Raw genomic sequence first — 23002 nt, 5'->3', positions numbered from 1 at the left:
AGAATTACCAGCCTTGATCTGACATTCGTGGCGATACCTCACATGCATGGTGCAACCGCTCTTTCCATACTGGCATAGTGTCAACACTCACGAATGCAGATGTGCGCAAGGAGGTGGGGGAACTTTTTTTTGTTTATTATTTGATTATTATTTGATTATTTGTATTATTTTTACACTGTCCCCTTCATTGTTTTAATCACTTTTAATGCTATCACAGGGCTCTGAGGAAGAGGTAAAACCTCAAAATGCGTCAGCCACCAGCTATCCAGAGGTCTACAGTTCCCCACCAGACTACCTTCAGGGGTTTTTGGACCACATTGCATTCCTTGTGACATGCTTTCCATTTGATTTTATTTCTCTTAATTTGATACCATACCTTAATTACCCGGAGAGTATCCCACCACCATAAATGCATATCACTGAAGGGGACAGCGTTGTTGTGAGAGGTTTTCATCTGCAGAGGAGTCTCTTTTCATGGAGGATCTTGTTTGGTGATCCTACAGGTGTTTTGACCCATGTGGGTCGTGGCAAGGAGGTGAGGGGGCATTTCAGCTGTCTTTGGATATCCTCGTTGTTACACACATCCACTTTTCACCTGAACGTTTGCCAGAGCTATTGGATTGCTTGGTGTATACGCACCAATTTGACCTTTTTATTTTATTTTTTATTATTTTTTATTTATTTTAATATGCGTTTATATTCAATTTTATATTTACACAATTTTTATTAGGTTTTGCACTTTGTGATTTTTTTTCAGTTCCGTGTTTTCCATTATTTGTCACTTTGGTATTTTATATTAAGTTTCACACTATTTATGCTTGCTATTAGGTTTTTTTTATTAGAGCTTTACCTTTCATCACTTTCCAAATTCATGGGCGAGTGATGTTTTGTATATGATATTTGGGTTTTATATGATATTAAGGGGTTTCCCTTGACACCTTTGTTTGTCCTCTCGTTCTTTAGTCCCATTTTTACAGTGTTCATCTTTTAGTCCAATTTGGACTATAAATAATTTCAAACACAGTATTGGTTGAAATTGTCACTTTCTGGTTATCACTTTGGATCCCTGAGTGGACAGTTCACGTTTACACTGTCTTTTTATTTTTTCATTGTTTATTGATTTTTTTGTTTGTACACAATAAGTTTTTGTCATCAGATCCCTTATTGGAACGATTCACTTTGTTCATATTGGATCCCTAGTGGATCAGTTCACTTTATATACTTGATTTAGTTTCACTTGAATTATTTATTTGTGTGATCAACACTTATGTTTGCATTGTTTTGATCTTGTTCACGTATTTGTATTTATTGTTCATTTACAATAATTTAGTTAGCACTACATTATTTACTTTAGGTTATTTATCTATCACAGGGAATGCAAATATCCCCTATAACTTCAATGGGCATTGTCATATATTCTTTTTTGAGAAATTTGGGTTCTATCAGACTCTAGATATCGCCTCTGCCCTTACATTATCTAATCAAACAAAGATCGGTGTGATCAGATGCTTTCCCAATTTACAAATGGCGCTGTTTACATCCTGTGAAACTGAAGTGATGAAATGCTTGTAGCTTCCGATTTCTTAGACTATAGAGTTGATTGGCACCATTCTGGTCTCCAATCAGCTCTATTGTCAGCTGGCAGAAACACCGGCTGCATGCTCAGGTTGCCCGTGGAAGGCAGTGGGGGAGGGGGGCATCGTCTCCCACTGCTTGTAAAAGCAAACCTGCAGTTAATTAGCCACTATGATTGCTTTTACATGAAAGCCGATCGCTGGCTGAAAAAAACTTTACCAGGATGATGCCTGCAGCTGTAGGCATCATCCTGGTATAACCATTCAAAGTCCAGCGATTGTACCAGTACCTCGGTTTACGAATTTAATTAGTTCTGCAGGACATTTCGTATAGTGATAAATTCGTAAACCAAAACACTGTTTCCCATAGGAATGCATTGAAAACCAATTAATCCGTTCCGAAGGTCAGAAAAACAGTAAATGCTACTAAAATACTGCATGAGTTATTTTATTAACTCATGCAGTATTTTAGTAGTGACAACCATGTGTTAATGTTTCAGCTGTCACGGGGTTCCCCACTGACAGCTGAATGTAAAAGAATTGCTGGCAATTAGAAAAAATGTTTTTAATTGCCGGCAATTCTTTTACGCTCAACGGTCAGGCGCCAGTTTTTAAATGTAATTACTGTTTTTTTTTCCTTTACTATACACTATTCAGTAGTTCAGAAATTCAGCTATCACTTTCCCCCTCCAGCTAAAAGAGAGAGTTTTTTATTTTTATACCCCAAGTTAAAAGAAACAATGTTGGCTCCTAGGAAAGTGACAGATAATATTGTGAGCTATAGTGAAAAAAAAAAAGACGGCAATTATATTTAAAAATCAGCACTGACATACACTATTGTGAAAAAAATTAGTGAATTCGTAAACCGAGGCATTATTTTTAATGGATTTTCATTCGTAAACCGAAAATGATGTTAACTGAGGCATTCGTAAACCGAGGTATTACTGTATATACTATGTTGTTTTTTTTTTCTTGTATGCAGCCTGTGGACTGAATGGGAAAAAATGAGAAGACATCTCTGCCAGAAAAAGTGTGTGGTATGCCCACCATTAGAATATACCACCCTGCATCCACCCACTTCTAATGGTGGACACACATTAGGTCGCACAGTGCTACATGCACCAGTACTAAGAATGTACAAATGTCTAAATAGTGGCACGCTTGAATAAAAATTTCCAACGTATAAGTGGTACCCCATATGGAAAAAGGATGACACCAAGTCCCAAACTATCTTGCCACTACTCCCCATGTAGTCTGGGCCTCTGGAGGGCTCCACGTGACTATCTTTTCCCTCATAAATCTGAAACTTATAAGTATAGCCTGTTGTGCCAGATATGGGGTCAAGATGTAGAAGAGCTGTGAGAGGACGTTTGCTGGGGAGAAATTGTTTGAATGCAAGTTGGCCAGAAAAATTAATGAGGGACAGATTTTTTGTTGGGGAGTATAGACATCTGCAAATTTTTGGTTAAGGTGATTTGTGAGGGGCTGAATTTTGTGGAGGCGGTCAAATTCCGGGTCACCTCGAGGATGACAGATTGTATTGTCGTTAAAACACATTATACTCTCATATCTATGCCTGGCCATGACATCAGAGAACACGGGCACATGATGAATAGGGTCTGTGGACCAATACAACCGCAATTCATTTTTTTAGTAATGCTCATGTTGAGGGTTAGGTCTAAAAAAAAAAATGTAAATTCAGAAACCATAATGAGTTTCCATGCGAATGGTTTGGCAAGGTTTGAATTTTGGTTGGCGGCAATAAATTGAGCATATAAATTGCTTTGATCCACAATCAATGCATACAGATCTTCCGTGAAAAAACGCTCCAAAAAATACGTGTGCTGCAGAATTTGTGGGCTGCCAATCAGAATTTGCAAGCACATCCGGAAGGATACTTGGGGCTCTACAGGCCTGTGTGCGAATTCTTGGTGGTTGAGGGACAATACTTGTGCTCGCCACCGCACCAGCTTGTACTGCACTTATGGGACTCGCCACGTTGCCAAGTCATACTGCAGTGCTGGTATTATTATTATACAGGATTTATATAGCGCCAACAGTTTGCTCATCATTTTACAATATAACGGGAGACAATACAGCAACAATACAGTTCAATACAAGAGGGTTAGCAGGGCCCTGCCCCTTGGAGCTTACAATCTAAGAGGTGTGTGAAAGACCAGGATGTACTAGGCCGCTGGTGCTCGCCAGTTCACCAAAAGGTAGCATGGCACTAGTACTGGCACTCTGCTGCATATGAGAGTCATCAACATTTACCGGCAAGTGTTAACAGAGATCAGGCCTGGTTCTGCAAACACTGCGGTTTTGTGTGCAATGTATCAAGTGACAGTGACCTACTGAGACTGCACTTGCTGGGAGAGAAGGGGGGGGGTAAGCGTAGGGGCTAAAAGCAGGTGCGGGGGCTGATCCTGCTAACGCTGCATTTTTTGGGATGCTATACTAATGTGAACGCTGGTACAGTGCTGATCTGATCAAAGATCTTGATCTGTTCAGACCCTATACTAGCAATGGAGGTTCATTGTGTATGAGCGTGTTCCTGGCAATCGAGGGGTTAAATGTGATGACTGGTGTACTGATGGGCAATCTGACGCTATCTGAGAGGGGCGTGAAAACCACGGGAGCGCGAATCACGTGTATATATATATATATGTGTGTGTGTGTGTGTGTGTGAGATTTTTGCGCACCTGTGCCTCCCAGTATTTATGCTATAGGGTGGTCACATAAGCGGTTTGTGTTATGGCACTGCGTCACTTTAACTGACAATTGCACGGTCATGCAACGCTGCACCAAAATTAAATTTACATCCTTTTTTCCCCATGAATTGGGCTTTCATTTGGTGGTATTTGATCGCCTGTGCGGTTTTAATTTTTTGCGCTATAAAAAAAAACAATTTTGAGAAAAAAAACTATTTTGAACTTTGCTATAAAACATGTCTAGTAAAAAAAATTTTAAAATCAAATTTCATCATAAATTTATGCCAAACTGTTCTGCAACATGTCTTTGCTAAAAACAAAATCCCAATACGTGTAAATTAATTGGTTTACGTGAAAGTTACAGCATTTACAAATGGCGGTATAGATACTGGATTTTGTTTTTTTTATATATACTAATCATAGCTGCGATCAGCAACTTATGGCATTAATCAGTGACTTATGGCGGGACTACAGGACTGCGGCGGACATTCTGACACGGGGGGTGCTGACTTGGGGTCACTGACATCCCCAGTGACACCAATACAGTGATCAGTGCAAAAAAAAAGCACTGACACTGTACTAATGGCACTGGGGGAGGAAGGGTTAACATTTATAGGCAAACAAAGGGTTAACTGTGTGAGGGGAGTGTTTTACTAGGGAGCTGGGGGGGGGGGGGTGTGCTTCACAGGAACACACTGTCCCGGAAAACTGAACTCTGGAACAGTGTGATTGAAACTGAGAGGGAGCAGAGCTGCATTGAAAACAATACAGCTGTGCTCCATGTCAGTGTTTGCAGGCAATCACCTGGATCTGGCGGCTAATCACCGGCTAGTGCCACAGGCAGGGCAAATTGGGGAAGTGATCAGTATTTTTTTTTATTTATTTTTTTTACACAAAGTAGTACAATGTTTCTATGGTGAATCAATGTGACAAACTCCTGCGCTCCTACCTAAAAACTAATACATACCAACAAAGGTAAAGCTGCTACATACAGTCATATACCCATAGACAAAAAATATAAATGAAACACAATTGCAGCGCTACTACCATAAAAATTCTTCACACATAAATGAATAAGTGAAACAGTGCAACATTAGTGATACAAATAACAAACACACAATATTAAATAGTGCCAAAAAACTCATAAATAATCACGTGTGACAAGTGTCAATACAAGGTCCTAAAAGGACCAAATAACATAAATGGTGCCCCAAGTAATCCAATGAGATCCAATAGTGCTCCAAGTCAAACAAGTAAGTCACAACAGGACTCGATGTGCTAAAAAACCTCCCACTGGAACTAAAAATCAGTTCCCACCATATAACACAAAACACACATGCATCCCTTTAAACGCATAAACTAAGAACTGATCATGCAAACAAACATGAATAAATATATAAAGTCCCGTGAGGTGTAAAACACCTGACAATATACAAAAAACCATATATAAAGTCCACAGCAATTCTTGAAGTAAAAAAAAAAAAGTGCTGATAAATGTGCAGAGATATCCAAAAATGGCTGAATTGCCCACTCACCTCCCTCTTGCGACCTGCACAGGGTCAAAAGGCCTTCAGGATCACTAACACATGGACCCTTAATAGTAGGTAATCCTCCACAGCCACAGCTCTCCACACTGACCTCCCCTCATGTACAGATTCAAGCACAGGCTCACAGGGCAGCAGATCTCCTCTTCAGGCACATAAGGTGGCTGCAGCCACTTGATCCCTCAGATCAGATGTACTTGCATGGGTGTCCAATGTAAATAAAGAAGGTGTCCGACCGGATGTGCGTCACCGCCAACGCGTATCGTCACGCTTAACACGTGACTTCATCAGGGCAACTGATGGTTGGAACTGATTTTTAGCTCTGGTGGGAGGTTTTTTAGCACATTGAGTCCTGTTGTGACTTACTTGTTTGATTTGGAGCACTATTGGATCCCATTGGATTACTTGGGGCACCATGTATGTTATTTGGTCCTTTTAGGACCTCGTATTGACACTTGTCACACGTGATTGTTTGAGTTTTTTGGCACTATTTAATATTGTGTGTTTATGTTATTTGTGTCACTAATTTTGCACGGTTTCACTTATTCATTTATGTGTGAAGAATTTTTATGGTAGTAGCGCTGCATCATTTGTGTTTCATTAATGTTACTATGGTAACATTATACTACTTTGGTCATAGTGCAATATGAAAAAAAATCTTAAAAAAAAGAAAAACCATGTAATAAAAAATTAAAACTAATAAAAAAAATAAAAAATATATATATTTTTTTTGTACTGTCACCAGTGTCCCTGATCATCACCATGCCAGTTATATGATGACGCTGTACTGCACTGGTGACAGTATATATATAAAAAAAAAAGTTAAAATAATTTTTTTAATTTTTTCATTTTCCGAAAAATGACAAAGAGATTACAACTTCAAAAAACTCGCCATGTCTCTTATGAAATACGTCGGACTGTCTACTTTGCAAAAAGTGGTCATTTGGGGGATATCTGTACTGTTATGACATTCTTGGACCTCAAGAAATTAGATTGGTCATCAATACTTCAGGATTGATCAATATTCAGATATATCCCATAGTTTGTGATCTCTATAACTTTCCTACAAACTAAATAATACATCCTAATTTGGGTTAGTTTCACCAAAGATATGTAGTAGAATACAACTTGGCCTAAATTTATGAAGAACAATTATTTATTTGCTAACTTTTTATAGCTGAAACAAAGAAAAACATGTTTGTTTCTTTTTTTCAAAAGTTTTGTTTTTTTTTGTTAATTTAGCAAAAAATAAAAACCGCAGTGTTGATTAAATACCACCAAAAGAAAACTCTATTTGTGTGAAGAAAATGATAACATTTTAGTTTGGGTGCAGTGTTGCATGACCGCGCAATTGTCATTCAACGTGTGAGAGCGCTGAAACCTGAAAATTGGCCTGGGCAGGAAGGGGGTAAAAGTGCCCTGTATGGAAGCGGTTAAATACATTCAAGGAATCAATTTTTTAAATACTTTTTACTGACTGTTGACAAAATATTCACTATATATTAAGCGTGACAGTTCGGTGCCAATAATGTGTTCCTTTTGTCGATTTATCTGCTAACAGAATGTGATATGAATTTTTGTATACTTAAGATGTTTTTTTTGTAATTGTAGAGTTTGCTGTGGGTTCTTTATGACGGAGGACACTTGGACAAGTAAGTATTTTCTTGTTAGTTTTTCTCTTTCTTTTTAATACATTAAACAATTTTCTTGAGATTTTTGCTTTAGATTTACTAAAACCATCTAATAGGAGGTCAAACCTAAACAAAACTTTCAGTTGTATCCAATTAGGCAGGCCTTTGCACTACATAGTTGAAGGTAAATCTAAAGGAAATTGGGCAGACATTGGACAGAAAATTGTATAGTGTATGGCCAGCCTTAGCCAAGTTTTAAGCCTCAAGAGTTATATGTTCAGGATTCCATCAGATGTTATGATATACTGTATATGTTTAGGATTCCATCAAATGAAACGGCTGCAGTAATTGCTGTGCCAGGGCTACTGATTAAATTGGAAGTTGGAGAACCTGTAATCCTGACCTATTTTAGGTATTATATGCTGCAATGTAGGTGGATAAGGATAGTATGTTTTGCCTTTCATTTTGTTAATAATGCTGTTATACAGTGGATATCAAAAGTCTACGCACCCCTGTTAAAATGTCAGGTTTCTGTGATAAATGTAAAAAATTGAGACAGATAAATAATTTCAGAGCTTTTTCCACCTTTTAATGTAAATTATAAACTGTACAACTCAGTTGAACAACAAACTGAAATCTTTTAGGTGGAGAGAAGTAAAACTAAAAAATAAAAATAATATGGTTGCATAAGTATGCACGCCCTTAACCACTTCAAGTCCGGACACTTTTACCCCCTTCCTGATCAGGCCAATTTTCAGCTTTCAGTGCTATCACACTTTGAATGACAATTGCATGGTCATGCAACACTGTGCATGCAACACTACGTATATGAATTTTTTAGCATTTTTTTGAGACAGATAAAGCTTTGTTTTGGTGGTATTTATTCACCACTGGGATTTTTATTTTTTTTTTGCTATGTAAATGAAAAAGTCCAAAAATGTTGCGTGTTTCTTATAAAATGTTGCAAATAAATATTTCATCATAAATCTTGGCCAAGATTTATTCCGTTATCTTTTTAGTAAAAAAAAAAAAAATAACCCAAATTAGTTTATAACCAAAAATAATAATTTTTAAACTTTTTTTTTTATATTTTTATTTTTTTTTATATTATTTTTTTTTCTTTTTTACATACTGTCACCCTAGCAGTACAGTGTCACCATGGTGACAGTGTACTACTTCTGGGGGGTGATGAAGAATTATTTTTTTTTTTTACACTGATTGCTTTTACACCCATAAAGGCTGCAAAAGCAATCATTTCTCCTTCTCTCTGGCTGCATTCTTGCAGCCTTTGAGAAATACTGTGTGAGCTGAGATTGGTCACAGCTTGTCACATAGTACAAGGCTGTTGTGAATAGCCTTGTACCATGTGACCTCTGTGATCATTCACAGATTTCACACGCAGTAAGCAATGATGTCAGAAGTGACATCTTGCTTACTACTCTGCATGTGATCACCGATTGGCCAATCAGTGATCACATGATCGGGACCTCGCACAGAGGTTCCGTACAACGATCGGTGTTCCACTGTGTCCGAAGGACACAGCGGGCACCGGATTGCTGTGCTGCCCGCTGCCAGGGAGCGCGCACAAGCAGGGAGCGGAGAGGCCGTTTATAAATGGCCACCCGACCCTGCACTGCCACCGTCCGGCCGTTTATATACAACGGCCGGATGGGAGGTGGTTAAACTAATACTTTGTTGAAGCACCTTTTGATTTTATTACAGCACTCAGTATTTTTGGGTATGAGTCTATCAGCATGGCACATCTTGACTTGGCAAGATTTGCCCACTCTTCCTTTCAAAAACACTCCAAATCTGTCAGATTGCGAGGGCATTGTGCACACCCCTCTTCAGATCCCCCCACAGCTTTTTGGTCAGATTCAGGTCTGAACGCTGGCTGGGCCATTCCAAAACTTTAATCTTCTGGTGAAGCCATTTCTTTGTTGATTTGGATGTATGCTTTGGATAGTTGTCATGCTGAAAGATGAAGTTCCTCTTCATGTTCAGTTTTCTAGCAGAAGCCTGAAAGTTTTGTGCCAATATTGACTGGTATTTGGAACTGTTCATAATTCCCTCTACCTTGACTAAAGCCCAAGTTCCAGCTGAAGAAAAACAGCCCCAAAGCATGGTTGCTGCCACCACCATGCTTCACTGTGGGTATGGTGTTCTTTTGGTGATGTGCAGTGTTGTTTTTGAGCCAAATATATCTTATGGAATTATGGCCAAAAAGTTCAACCTTGGTTTTATCAGACCATATTACATTTTTCCACATGCTTTTGGGAGACTTCAGATGTGTTTTTGCAAAATTTAGCTGGACTTCGAAGTTTTTCTTCATAAGAAAAGGCTTCAGTCTTGCTACTCTACCCCATAGCCCACATATGAAGAATATGGGAGATTGTTGTCACATGTACCACACAGCCAGTACTTGCCAGATATTCCTCCAGCTCCTTTAATGTTACTGTAGGCCTCTTGGCAGCCTCCCAGACCAGTTTTCTTCTTGTCTTTTCATCAACTTTGGAGAGACGTCCAGTTCTTGGTAATGTCACTGTTGCCCCATATTTTCTCCACTTGATGGTGACTATCTTCACTGTGTTTCATGGTATATCTAATGCCTTGGAAATTCTTTTGTACCCTTCTCCTGACTGATACCTTTTAACAGTGAGATCCCTCTGATGCTTTAGAAGCTCTCTGTGGACCATGGATTTTGCTGTAGGATGCGACTAAGAAAATGTCAGGAAAGACCTACTAGAGCAGCTGAACTTTATTTGGGGTTAATCAGAGGCACTTTAATTGATGGCAGGTGTGACTCCTATTTAACATGATTTTGAATGTGATTGCTTCATTTTGAAAACAGCTACATCCCCAAGTATCAGAAGGTGTGCAACCACATTATTTTTTAGTTTTTTATATTTACTCCCCCCCCAAAAAAGATTTCAGTTTGTTTTTTAATTGGGTTGTACAGTTTATAGGTCACTTTAAAGGCAGAAAAAGGTCTGATAAATCATTTTTGTCTCATTTGTTTACATCACAGAAACCTGACATTTTAACAGGGATGTGTAGACTTTTTATATCCACTGTAGTAGTTTGTAAGGGTGATGATAAACCTTACCTGTTTTAATTCAGTCATGTGAGCAAGTTACTACACTCCATTGAAATTTGTGGATTTTCTCAAAATTCTTGAACAAACAAAAAATTAGTTCTTTATGCAAACAGTGCCTACAGGTAAAGATGATATACTTAAAAGATAACTCCATTTTCATGGGGAAACAAATGCAAATAATATAGCATATACAGTAGTTACACAAGCTACGTTATAATTGAATGTTTTTAAAAATCCCCAATCCCTTTCAATCTGCAACCACTGTAATTTTCTATAGAATTCAATGCACTATGATAACCTGAAGGCTTTCTGTACACAGTTGGTGTACAGAACTTTCTCAGAAATGTCATTTCCTGCTTGTATGATAGTTTCACTAATTTTCTCAGAAGTTTGCACTAAAATACAAGCCAGAATTAAGGCATCCTCTGCATGAAAAAAAATTATTTTTGGTAAGCTGCTCCAAAAGGGTTAATCACTTCTAGAAGGGTTCAGACTTTTCCTTACTAGATCACAGTAACTGCATCAGCTGATTGATAATGAAAAAGTCACTTCCATTCAGATTTACTATGCACAACCACAGCAGAAACAGATAGGAATCTGCAACAAAGTTTGTTGCAATGTACAGTGATCATCCAGAGGGGATTGTTTTTTTTTCTCAACAAAAATGGAGTTACTCTTTAACCACTTAGGAGAGTCAAACTGCTGCGCTGCCTTGTGGTTTCTATAGAGTGTAGAAAGTGCTCCTTGTGTGGAGTGCGCCAATGCACCTCCCTATACAAAATTCTTATGTGTTCCTCTTTCCATACATAAATAAGAAAGGAATGGGTGTGATACAAGAAGTGCCATCATCCCTAGAGAATACAGTGGGGAAGCCCTCTTGTTGGTGGGACTTTTGAGGCACACATTAGACAAAAAATGTTTTTCTATCAAATGACAATTTAAAAGAGAACCGTATTTTATTTATATAATCTTATACGAGACTTATAGTTACAAATACGGTGGTATCACGTGATTATACAATGAATAGGCAGATATGAGGCATGAATATATTTGCATTTGACGCATTTCGAGACCAATCATAAATCTCTTCTTCAGAAGTGCTCAGAAAACATGACGCCTATAATAAGCATATCAATATATATCTCAGATCTTACATGGATACAACAGACTGAAAGGTTGTCGCTAGCCCCTGGCTATCTGTCTTGATCAGTCTGTTTGAAGGTATGGACGTCCAGAAGACTAACTTCACCTAAGTAATAGAAGAAAGGTGGGGGGCACAGAGTATCTGGGAAAAACTTAATTCTCAGTAATTGATTGGCTGAATACAAATACAAGCATTTACGTCAATCCTGAATAATGATGAGAAGCAAAATTTAACTTTCCCAGGAATAAGGAATGTGTCTATAATATTACAAAAAACTTATCTGCTACATACAATAGAATCTGGCTAGATACTTGTCAAGGCTGTGAACATGATCTTTCTCAGGCATTGTAATTAGTTATAAGTAACAAACAATTATTTTCTCATGGGACAGAAATATTTGACATTTAATTGTATCATAACAGAAACAGGTGCTTGTTAATACAAAGAAATAGTTGGATACTATCACCGTCTCTACCAAGGCTAAGCTAAGATAAAAGATAGAAGAATATTGTGAGTACAGTTCTGTAACACATAACTGACATAGCATATTTTCATTAACTCATTCTGGTTATAATACAAAACAATTAATCAACATGGAATATAAAATGGAGTGGGGAAAAACAAAATGACAGACCTAAAAGACATACATTTCCCTTCAATCCCCTCTTATAATCATTATTTACATATATGATTTTAACCCCTTGACGCCGACGTAACACAAATATACGGCCTCACGGACCTGGGCTTTTTTCCGTGGGGCCGCATATTTGCGTACCTGTCTTTGTGCTGGGAGCGCGCCGCTCGGCGCGCTCCCAGCACCAAGACCGCAGTGTCACTGAGAGCCCCGGGTCCCGTTCTAACGATCGGGACCCGGGACTCCCGATTCCGGGTCACGTGATCGCTGTGATAGCCTCTGATTGGCTATCACAGTGATCAATCACTGTGCAGCCCGGCCCCCTTGTTTTCTCTCTCTCTATGAATGGAGAAGAGAGATACATTGTATCTCTCGAACTCCTGACATAGATAAAAAAAAAGTTTGTAAAAAAAAAAAAAAAAAGATAAATATTAAAAAATAAAAGAAAAAATAAAGAATAATACCTAGATCAAGGTTTGATCTAGTTCAGTACCAGGGTTAGTGTTTGGGTCAGGGTCAAAGGTCAGGGTCAAGGTCAGGGTCAAAGGTCAGGATTTAAAAAAAAAATTGGTATCAGTGTCAGTTAGTGTTAATGTCAATGTCAGTGACAGTGTGTTTTATGTAAAAAAAAAAAAAAGACAAAAACAAAATGCGCACTGTTGTTTCTGGACTGTACTACGGGTACAAACAACAAATAACATACACATATATGGTATCGCTGCGATCGTCAAGAACTGGAGAATGTATTTTAGGTTGTTCTTTGGTGGTAGGTTATGGTCGTAACAAGAAACACACAGTTAAATTAAAAAAATATATTTTTTTTACTATTTTGGCCCAGTTTTCCTTTAATAATAAAAAAAAAATTAGGAGCTATCCATTACCATTTACCACCAAATGAAAGCCCAATTTGTCCTGAAAAAAACAAGGTATAATCCACCTGGATGTACAAAGTAGTTGTGACGATATGTACGGTTTTACTAACACGTCAACGTTGCAGAATTGTGCTTAGGCATTTAGATTTGTTTTACCCTTAGGTGTGAAGGGGTTAATTTCCCCTTATACAACATAGTTCTTTTTCTGCTTCTCTCTGTATTTGGCTAGATAACTATTGTACTCTTTGGGTTTTGGGTTCAGTGGGGAAGTTTGTTCTTGGATTTCTTCCTCGTACATAGCCATATCTATACCTTTGTTCATAAGCTTCTTTATACAGGGAATCACACAGCACACTATCATGGCTATAAGTATCAGGGTGACTACAATAATCACTCCTATTTGTGCTAGCATCTGCTTCCATCCCTTGAGCCATCCAAAATATTGATCCCTGAATTCCTTTTCAACTTTTCCGACAGATCAGACCGTTTTTTTATAGCCATAGTGACCTTGCCATTTGGCCCAGTGTTGTCTGGGATGTAGGTACAACAAGTACCTGTTCCTTTTATTATTACACACACACCACCCTTTTCTGCAAGCATCATATCTAAGACCATACGATTGAAAGGTCATGGTGGAATCCGCCTGCAACTGCTCCGCTATCCCCTTCAATGCATCCCTGGTGTAGTTGACAAACCTCTGTTGATTGTAATATATATAATTTATCCAATCAACATTCTTGTTGACGGTGATGATTGGAATGATTGACTCAAAACCTGCTTTGACCTGGTCCCTGGCCTTAAACTCATCTGGGACCCCTCTTGGAATCCCTATGGCGTCTATATACACATGTGGGTCAAAACTACCCATCGGGGCCTCCCTCTTGTACCTCTGAGTACCTCCTGTTACATCTTCAGGGATCTCAGAAGGAATTTCACTAAAAATATGCAGGGGCATAATAGCTTTGGCCAAAGCACACTCACCAGACCACTCCTTCTCCAATCTAGACGTGATCATACCATTACCACAAATCCAGTAGATATCACCTAAAGATTGTGTCTGATTCTGTAAAAGCCTAGATGAGATGTTGCTGTATGTGTGACAAAAACCTTTTGTAAAATTTCCAAAACTTCTTTTTCTTGCCACTCCTCTATAGCAGGTATAATTCCCTGGGTAAATTTGCAAACCTTCGCCTGGTTTGGGTTTTTTTGTAACTATGGGATACTTTGCTTTCCAGGTTTCACAGGAAGCATTCTTGTCATGTGTTCTTGTAAAAAGACTTAGAAAACATTCTTTAACATCTTCAGGAAGGTTTAGTGGCACTGTTCCCACATGGGGTCTGGCTGCTACACAGACATAACAATTAGACTTGTTGTACTGCAGGGCACTGTACCTCATCCATTCTAACCAAAGATTTACATCTGAAAATCCTGTCTCCACTGCTACAGTATCTTCGAAAGAAGGATCAGCAATGGCAATCATATCCCTAATAGTACTGATACGTGGCTTCAGGGGATTGTAATCATTGTTATTATGCATGTCTTGTATCCTAAATTTCCCCCTTGTGACTGATATACCTCCTCCCCAGTATAACCCAAATACATACATTCCCGAATCACTAGGGCTGGGATTTTCTATGGTAAGCGTATATTTGGCATTGGGCTTGGTAAGAGTCATTCTGTTTATGAGGGATTTTCCGTTCTTGTCCTTATTTATGGCTGTGTCAGGTTTGTATCCCCAGTCAGTTCCTATGTTCCATCCCACTGCTCCCCAATAATCATCAGTTACACAGATATAACCTATTCCCTCCCTCTTATGCGCCCTTTTCCTGCTACTCTCTTCATCCCCTTTTTCTGTTAGGTCGTCATAGGTGAAAGAAAAGGTAGCAACATAGGTATTCGAAGAGTCAAACCACAATGTAATAATCTTCCCCTCTCTGGTAATAGCAACCTTTGGTTTCTGTGCTGGTATATTGGTTTCTCTTTTGGTCCTACTGTGTATTGGGTGTGAGTTTTCTGAGGTGTTTTTATCAAATGTGTGTTTTTCTGAGGTGTTTTTATCAAATGTGTGTTTTTCTGAGGTGTTTTTATCATTGTTGTTGTGACCACATATAACCTGAACAGCACCCAAATCCTCTGGGGAGTATATGCAGTTAGTCACTATCCATATTGGGGTAAACACTAAAAATGTAATCAGTCCCAGCAGAATCCATAGTTTGCCAGAGTCCTTGGCTAATAGAATGCTCATCTTGATTATTTTCAGAGGCTTTGTTACCGGCTTCACTCACTCTTCGAGGATTTGTATCACCTGCTTCACCTGTTCGAGGTCAGGGCTTTCTGCCCCTGTTAGTACCTCCTTTCCTTGATTGTCCTGTTCGAGGTCAGGGCTTTAGTACCTCCTTTCCCGTTTCCCTTGGGTCTGGTCCTGGGCCTTTCTCGACCAGCTTTGCTCTGGAAGCATGGATCCAGGTGGGGCTATGTTCAGTGAGAACTGCTGTTCTGGTTACTGCTACGACCGTAGTTTCTGGTCCATAGGCGAAATCCTGCTGTTTCTTGTTTCTCGTCAGTTGTTTTACCACAATACGATCTCCGGCCTGGAACGGGTAGGTATTTTCCTGTGGAAAAGACGGGAGCTTGCGGATAACCTCGTTCTCAGTTTTTATCAATATTTCAATAAGCTTCCTTACATATTCATCTCTGATATTATCATAGTTGTCTCCTGTCATGAATATATCCCTGGCCCAGGGGGTAGGGAATGGTCTTCCCATAAGGATTTCAAAAGGTGAGTATCCTGTAGTCTTGTTTGGTGTCATCCTAATTTCTGCCAATATAGCTGGGAGATACCTTTTCCAGTCATTATATGTGCCTCCTGTTGCCTTCCTTAACTTATCCTTGATAGTCCTATTCATCCTTTCCACTATCCCTGAACTCTGTGGGTGATATGGGATGTGAAATTTCCACTCAATCCGCAAAGATCTGGCCAGCTCCTTGCAGATCTGGGAGGTGAAAGCTGGACCCTGATCTGAATTGATCTGTAATGGCACTCCCCATCTAGGTATTATTTCCTGTGTGAGCAATCTAGCCACGGTTTTGGCATCTTCTCTTTTTGTGGGGTACATTTCTGGCCATCGGGAAAACACATCTGTGACCACACAAGCTGGTTGTTGTCCTCCCTTTGGTTGCGGTATGTGTGTAAAGTCAATTTGAAGATGTGTAAAAGGTGTTGTGGGGTAAGGCAGGTGTTGATGCATGGCTTTATATGGGTTGATTGGGTTACTCCTGATACATGTGATGCATCTTTTCACATAATCTTGTACTAACTCCGCCACTTCTGTGATATAAAAATCTTTTTGGAGTTGTTTTAAGGTTGCCTTCCATCCTATATGTCCTATCCTATGGTATTGTGCAATGTATATCGGGGCGCTACACCGGGGGATGCATGGTTTCCCCTCTTTGCAGATTAATCCAGTCTTTGGATTCTTCTGTAAAATAGGATAGCACCAGTCTTTGAGCTCCTCTGTGGAAGCTGACTGCTGCAAGGTTGTGATCAATTGGGAATCATCTGGGAGGATGGGGCATAGAGTGGGCATCTGTAGTAAAGCAAGTTGCTGTTGAGCCGCCTTTTTTGCTTCATAATCTGCTAGAGCGTTACCTTTTGTTATATCATCGTCCCCTTTGGTATGTGCTCTGCAGTGTATGACAGCAAGTTCCTTGGGAAGTGTGAGAGCCTTGAGCAAATTGGCTATTAGTTGGGAATGGGCAATCTTTTTCCCATCAGCTCCTATGTAGCCTCTGAGAGACCATAATACACCATGGTCATACACTGTTCCATAGGCATATTTGGAATCCGTGTAAATAGTGACAGACTGGTCTTTGTACAGTTCACATGCTCTAGTGAGAGCAATCAATTCAGCAGCCTGGGCTGATTGAAAAGGGATTGGTTTTGCTTCTATAACGGTGTTAGGGAGTTTAACTACAGCATAGCCAGCATGGTAAGTGTTATCGTTGGGCCTAGTGCAGGAGCCATCTACAAAAACATCATAAGCATTTGGGATTGGAATGTTTGATAAATCCAGTCTGGGTGAAGTATTAGCCTCAATGGATTTGAGGCAGTCATGAGCCTCGGGTTCCAGATCGTTTGACGATTTGAGACCCAACAGTGCGTTTAGGATCATTGCTGGACCTGAGTTGTTTGCGCTATACTTGATATGCAACATGGGGTTGCTCATCAAAATGACCTCATATCCGCTGAGTTGTTGGGCAGACATGTGTTGTGTGTGTATACCCTTAAGAAGAGTAACTACATCGTGTGAAGTATGAAGTTCGGTGGGGTGGCCTAATGTGAGAACAGTTGACATTTCCACTATCATAGCACATGTCACTAACGCCCGCAAACATGAGGGGAGTCCCTGGACTTGGAGAGGCATGACCTTTGAAAAATAAGCTACAGGCCGTAGCTTGCCACCGTGTTCTTGTGCCAGCACGCCCTCCATGGTTTTACAATTTTCTCTAGCATACACATGAAATACAAGTTTGTAGTCTGGGAGTCCTAAACCAGGACTGACAATCATAGACCTTTTTAAAGTTTGAAAAGCTTGTAACATTTCATTAGACCAGTGTATGGTGTCTGGGGCATCTTTCAGGGTGGCTTGTCTTAAAATGTTGTCATAATAGGAGCAGTCACTGCCTACAGTAGTTTATCATTCCAAGAAAGGACAGCATTTCCTTCTTAGTTTGTGGGGTGACCAGGCCCAAGATGGCATGGATGTGCTCAGGACTGATTCTCCTTTGACCTTTTGTGAAGACACAGCCCAAATACTGTACTTGTCCCTTACACCACTGCAACTTTTGCTTAGACACTTTGTGACCACACTTCCATAACCTTAACATCAGTGATTCACTATCTGATTGGCAGGACTCCCAGGACTTACTACAGACCATCAAGTCATCGACGTACTGTAGTACTACCGAACCTTGGGGGGGTTGCCAGGGCCTTAGAGTGGACTGTAAAACAGTGCTATATACCACGGGATTGTCCACAAAACCTTGTGGAATTCTGCACCAGGTCAGTTGGAGCCGCCCATCAAGGGAAAAAGCAAAAATGGGTCTTGTCTCCTTGTCAACTGGGACACTGAAAAAGGCGTTTTTAAGATCAATTACAGTAAATACTGCTGCGTCATGTGGTATGCGAGTGAGAAGGGCATTTAGATCTGATACTATGGGGGCTATAGGCTGCACCAGGTCATTAACCGCTCTCAGATCTTGTACAAATCGGTATGTACCATTGGGTTTCTTTACTGGGTTCACAGGGGTATTATAGGGAGAGATAATCTCTTCTAGAATACCTTCCTGTAAGAACCTCTCAACCATTGGGGTGATACCTTCAATTTTCTCTTGTGACAGGGAATATTGTTTTTGAAACACTGGGGCCACATTTGGTTTTAAGGTGACCCTGTATGGGGTACAGGAGATTAGACCCGTGTCAAACTCTTCTGTAGCCCATAATTCTTCTGGGAGATCCTGGAAAGCCAAGATCTCGGGTAGGGCTTCCTGATGTTTGCCTCTGGGGATTGAGATGGGTAACAGTGGAGATTCTGCCTGTAATCCCCCACCATGTGGGGAGACTGAAATGGAAAGACTTAATTTGTCAAAGAGGTCTCTCCCTAGTAGATTTACAGGACACCCTGGTATGATCCTGAACACATGTTTGGTTACCACATCTCCTGCATCTGTTGTAATGATGAGTGGTCTTGTGCAACAAGTTTTTGTTGGTATCCCATTTATACCCACAGAAGGCTCCGACTTTCCTCTAGGACCATCATAGTGTTCTTCAGATATCACACTAGTGGTTGCCCCAGAATCAACGAGAAATGGAATGGAGGATCCATTGATGTTGAGAACAATCAAGGGAGCCTCCCTCCAACTGTCAGTGATCTGAGGAAAAGTCGGGATACCAGCCTCCGGGACACTTCAGAAACGTGAGGTTTGGTGGTTATTCCAATCTATGGGGAACTGGTGTGGTGCTGGCTTTTGTGTGATTGTTGCGCTTTCATTCCTAGGTTGTTGTTTCTTATTGGGTTGTGGACAGTTTCTGGCCCAATGTCCTGGCCTGCCACAGTTATAGCAAACCTGTGGGTCTTGGACTGGTGAGAAATCTAAGTTGCGATGAGTTTGGGGTTGTTGGTATTTATTAGGGGCGCTTCTACCTGTCTGTCCTCCCCTTCTACCTCTTCCACGGGGATGGTTTCCTCTCTGTGGTGCGAGGATATTGTCGTAGTTATGTGTAGAGGGCGTTGTTTTCTTGATGTCAAAGCATCCTGCAGCTTCTTTATCATAAAGTTGTTTCTGAAAATCATCTAGTGTATCGGATGTCCATGAGGGAATCATCTGCCTGATTGGGACCGTCAAGTGTGGCAGGGTATTACTGATCCATGTTGAAATCAGGAGGCTGGCATTATTAGTCTTCTCCAGTCCTGCCTCCTGAGTCCAACAGGCATCAAATCTCCTCCAGAATTCAGTAAGGGTCTCAGAGCCCTTCTGTTTACAGGCTATAGCAGTGGAAAGGGAGGATCTGGTTTTAAAGATCTCCGTCATATGGTCAATAATCTCCTGCCACATGGTTTCTTGTCGCTCTGGGGTGTTAAGGGCATAGGTAGAGGCTGTGGGATAGGGAACAATGGGATTAGCATTGGGGTCACCCGTTTGAATGTTGTTAATGGAGGGTACCTTTGTCCAATCCCATCCAGAGTGTGTCCCTACAACTCCGTCTATGATTAAACGCATGTCCTCCTGAGTGTAATTTCTCCCCCTACATGCTTTCTTTAAATAAGTAATGGTGCCCTGTGGTGCCGTGTTTGGTTTGGGACAGTGTTTCACTATTTTATTAATGTCCTCGATTTCAATTGGTTTCTTTAAGAGTTGCTCCCCAACCGTCATAAACGGCAGGTGTGTTGCTTCATTACTCTTACTAGTATTCCTACCTGTCCTTCGTGGTAACTCTATCTTTAAAACGGACCGTCTTGGGGTGGCTTTGGACTGCGTGGAGTCAGGTTGTGTCTCATGTCTCGAGGGAGGAGGACTTTCCTCCTCGTCAGATTCCTGTTCTGGGTGGTCATGAGTTGTTGTGTCTGCTATGATGGGTGAACCGTCTGCTCCGGGAATGTCTTGTCTTTGGTCAGGCACCGTGGGAACAGTGGGTGGAGGGGGTAATAGGGTGGCACTAGTCATCATAAGTTCATCTATGTCCTTTTGTGATAAAGAGGGATAGATGTGTTTATATGGAGGAGGTTTGTTGGGCTTAATATTTGCTGTCAATTTATTTTGTAGTTCGTGAAACTTAACCCGACTATTTTATCAGTTGTCTCATACCAGTGTGGAGCATATGTTAAACAATTTAGTCCTCCTTCTTCCATATAATTATGGTCCCATTGAGGGTCGGGACCAAAATATGGCCATGCCTCCTTATCCCCTAAACACAGCCCCTTTACCATATCCATATGGAAGGAATCATTTGCCCCGTTCCTAGGGAAAGGACTACAACTTCCCATGGACTCAGTCCACCCGGAAAGATTATCTACAAAAGGGTTAATGAGGAAATAGTCCGTGCCACAGACACGAGCTATGTAGTCCTTGCATGTCTCTTCAGCTTGAGGAGGGGGGTGGGAAATTGATTTAGATTTACCTCCTCCCATATTGGTCCTACAAAATCGTTAAATGACTTGATAAAAAATCATAAATCTCCTAAAGTTTGCCCAATAAAATCTTTATGTATTAAAAAGGAAAAATTATGTTTATAAAGGTACTGTCTTTTACAGTACTGTTTTGGATTATCTATGGTAGGAGACGCTTGGTGTATGTTGTAAGGGACAACGGAAATGTGTCTGATTATGTGTTCTCCTACATCTACCCCGGTATGTTGGATCAATACACCACACATATGTGAGATCTAGTGGAAAGCTCACAGTGCTCAGCTGCCACCGCAGTTTTCACTTTGGTGCGCCTTCCATAAACGTGAGCTAGTCACAGTGGTACTTCAGCCGTGCTGACAGTATGGAGCGGGTCGAGTGACACGTGACCACTTATCACTCTCAACAAAGGATAGACAGTAAGACAGTAAGAACGTAAATATTGACTCTATTTCAAAACCTTCGACCCGTTCACTTACCAACCGGGTTCACTTATTTGCATAAACAAATTATCTTATACTCTATGCATTTGATAATAGAAGCAAAGAAAAGAAAGTTGGTTACCCTCAACAGACTAGTTAAGACTCTGTAATTAACCTAGACCCTGTCTAGGTATTTTAAATGTAGACCCCGTCTACAGAAATCACCTTTCCTTATCTGAGTCTCCCTGAGACTCAATGGAGTATTCCCAGAATACTCCTGTCAGTTCAGAGATCGAGAGTTTAGTCAGAGCCCACGGACAGCCGGACAGACAGACAGATTTTGTTTATCTTACCGGGTGACCGCAAATGGGTTGACCTCCCGATCTCGGTGGGACCTCCAATTGAAAGGTTGTCGCTAGCCCCTGGCTATCTGTCTTGATCAGTCTGTTTGAAGGTATGGACGTCCAGAAGACTAACTTCACCTAAGTAATAGACAAGTGCACACAGTGATAGGTGAAATTAATCTACCTTTTTTATTAGCAGGAAGAGGATTAATATAACAAAAAAGAAAGGTGAGGGGCACAGAGTATCTGGGAAAAACTTAATTCTCAGTAATTGATTGGCTGAATACAAATACAAGCATTTACGTCAATCCTGAATAATGATGAGAAGCAAAATTTAACTTTCCCAGGAATAAGGAATGTGTCTATAATATTACAAAAAACATATCTGCTACATACAATAGAATCTGGCTAGATACTTGTCAAGACTGTGAACATGATCTTTCTCAGGCATTGTAATTAGTTATAAGTAACAAACAATTATTTTCTCAAGGGACAGAAATATTTGACATTTAATTGTATCATAACAGAAACAGGTGCTTGTTAATACAAAGAAATAGTTGGATACTATCACCGTCTCTACCAAGGCTAAGCTAAGATAAAAGATAGAAGAATATTGTGAGTACAGTTCTGTAACACATAACTGACATAGCATATTTTCATTAACTCATTCTGGTTATAATACAAAACAATTAATCAACATGGAATATAAAATGGAGTGGGGAAAAACAAAATGACAGACCTAAAAGACATACATTTCCCTTCACAGACAATAAATTACATTCATAATTATACACTTACATGGCCCCATTCAGGGGCGAAGAATATAGAAGAAACCGCCAATGAATTAAAACCATTAATTAAGTGAATGTAGTCAATGGTTCCATAATCCTCTCACAACATAACTTGAAAGAAAAAGAAACAAGGAAAAATAATAACCGCCACCCCGTAGTGTCTCCTGAAGGGGCCCCGCCACAACCACCAAAGGGCGACCAAAAAAGATTGCCTGATCGCCAATGTTGTTGCAGATGATACTGTATGAGTAAACAATGAGATATGAATAAATCGTGATAGTACATATATACCAAAGAATCGATAAAACCAGAAGGATTGGAAAAAGGGGAGCACTTACTGGGGGTGCAAAAAGTTTCGGTAACTTGTGAGCCTTGGTGTAGAAAATTCTTGACTTATGCAGACTAAATAATTAGCTATGATCTATAGTAAATCTGTGATGGCATACTATAAAGGCAAAGAATGGGAAACCTTCATGACCAATCTATATGATGAGATGGGTCAGAAGGAATTTAAAGATTCTGAACTATCAGCCCTATTTTTCAAGTTGCGTAAAAT

The 23002-nt window shown here is 40.1% G+C and overlaps 1 protein-coding gene across 2 annotated transcripts in view; it reads left to right on the top strand.

Annotated features, from left to right (window-relative positions):
* MEN1 (menin 1) overlaps window positions 1-23002 on the top strand; it is a 373352-nt gene that overhangs the window by 188435 nt on the left and 161915 nt on the right. For both annotated transcript variants that reach the window (XM_089681659.1, XM_089681660.1), the window contains exon 5: window positions 7441-7481. In XM_089681659.1, coding sequence (XP_089537785.1) covers window positions 7441-7481 — 41 coding nt within the window. The remainder of the gene's footprint in view (window positions 1-7440; window positions 7482-23002) is intronic.

This window comes from Staurois parvus, unplaced genomic scaffold, assembly GCF_062004578.1.
Source record: "Staurois parvus isolate SC_StPar_1 unplaced genomic scaffold, SC_StPar_1.0 ptg000275l, whole genome shotgun sequence".
NCBI lineage: Eukaryota > Metazoa > Chordata > Amphibia > Anura > Ranidae > Staurois > Staurois parvus.
The sequence above is the reverse complement of the archived record's forward strand: the minus strand, read 5'-3'. Positions and strand labels throughout refer to the sequence as shown.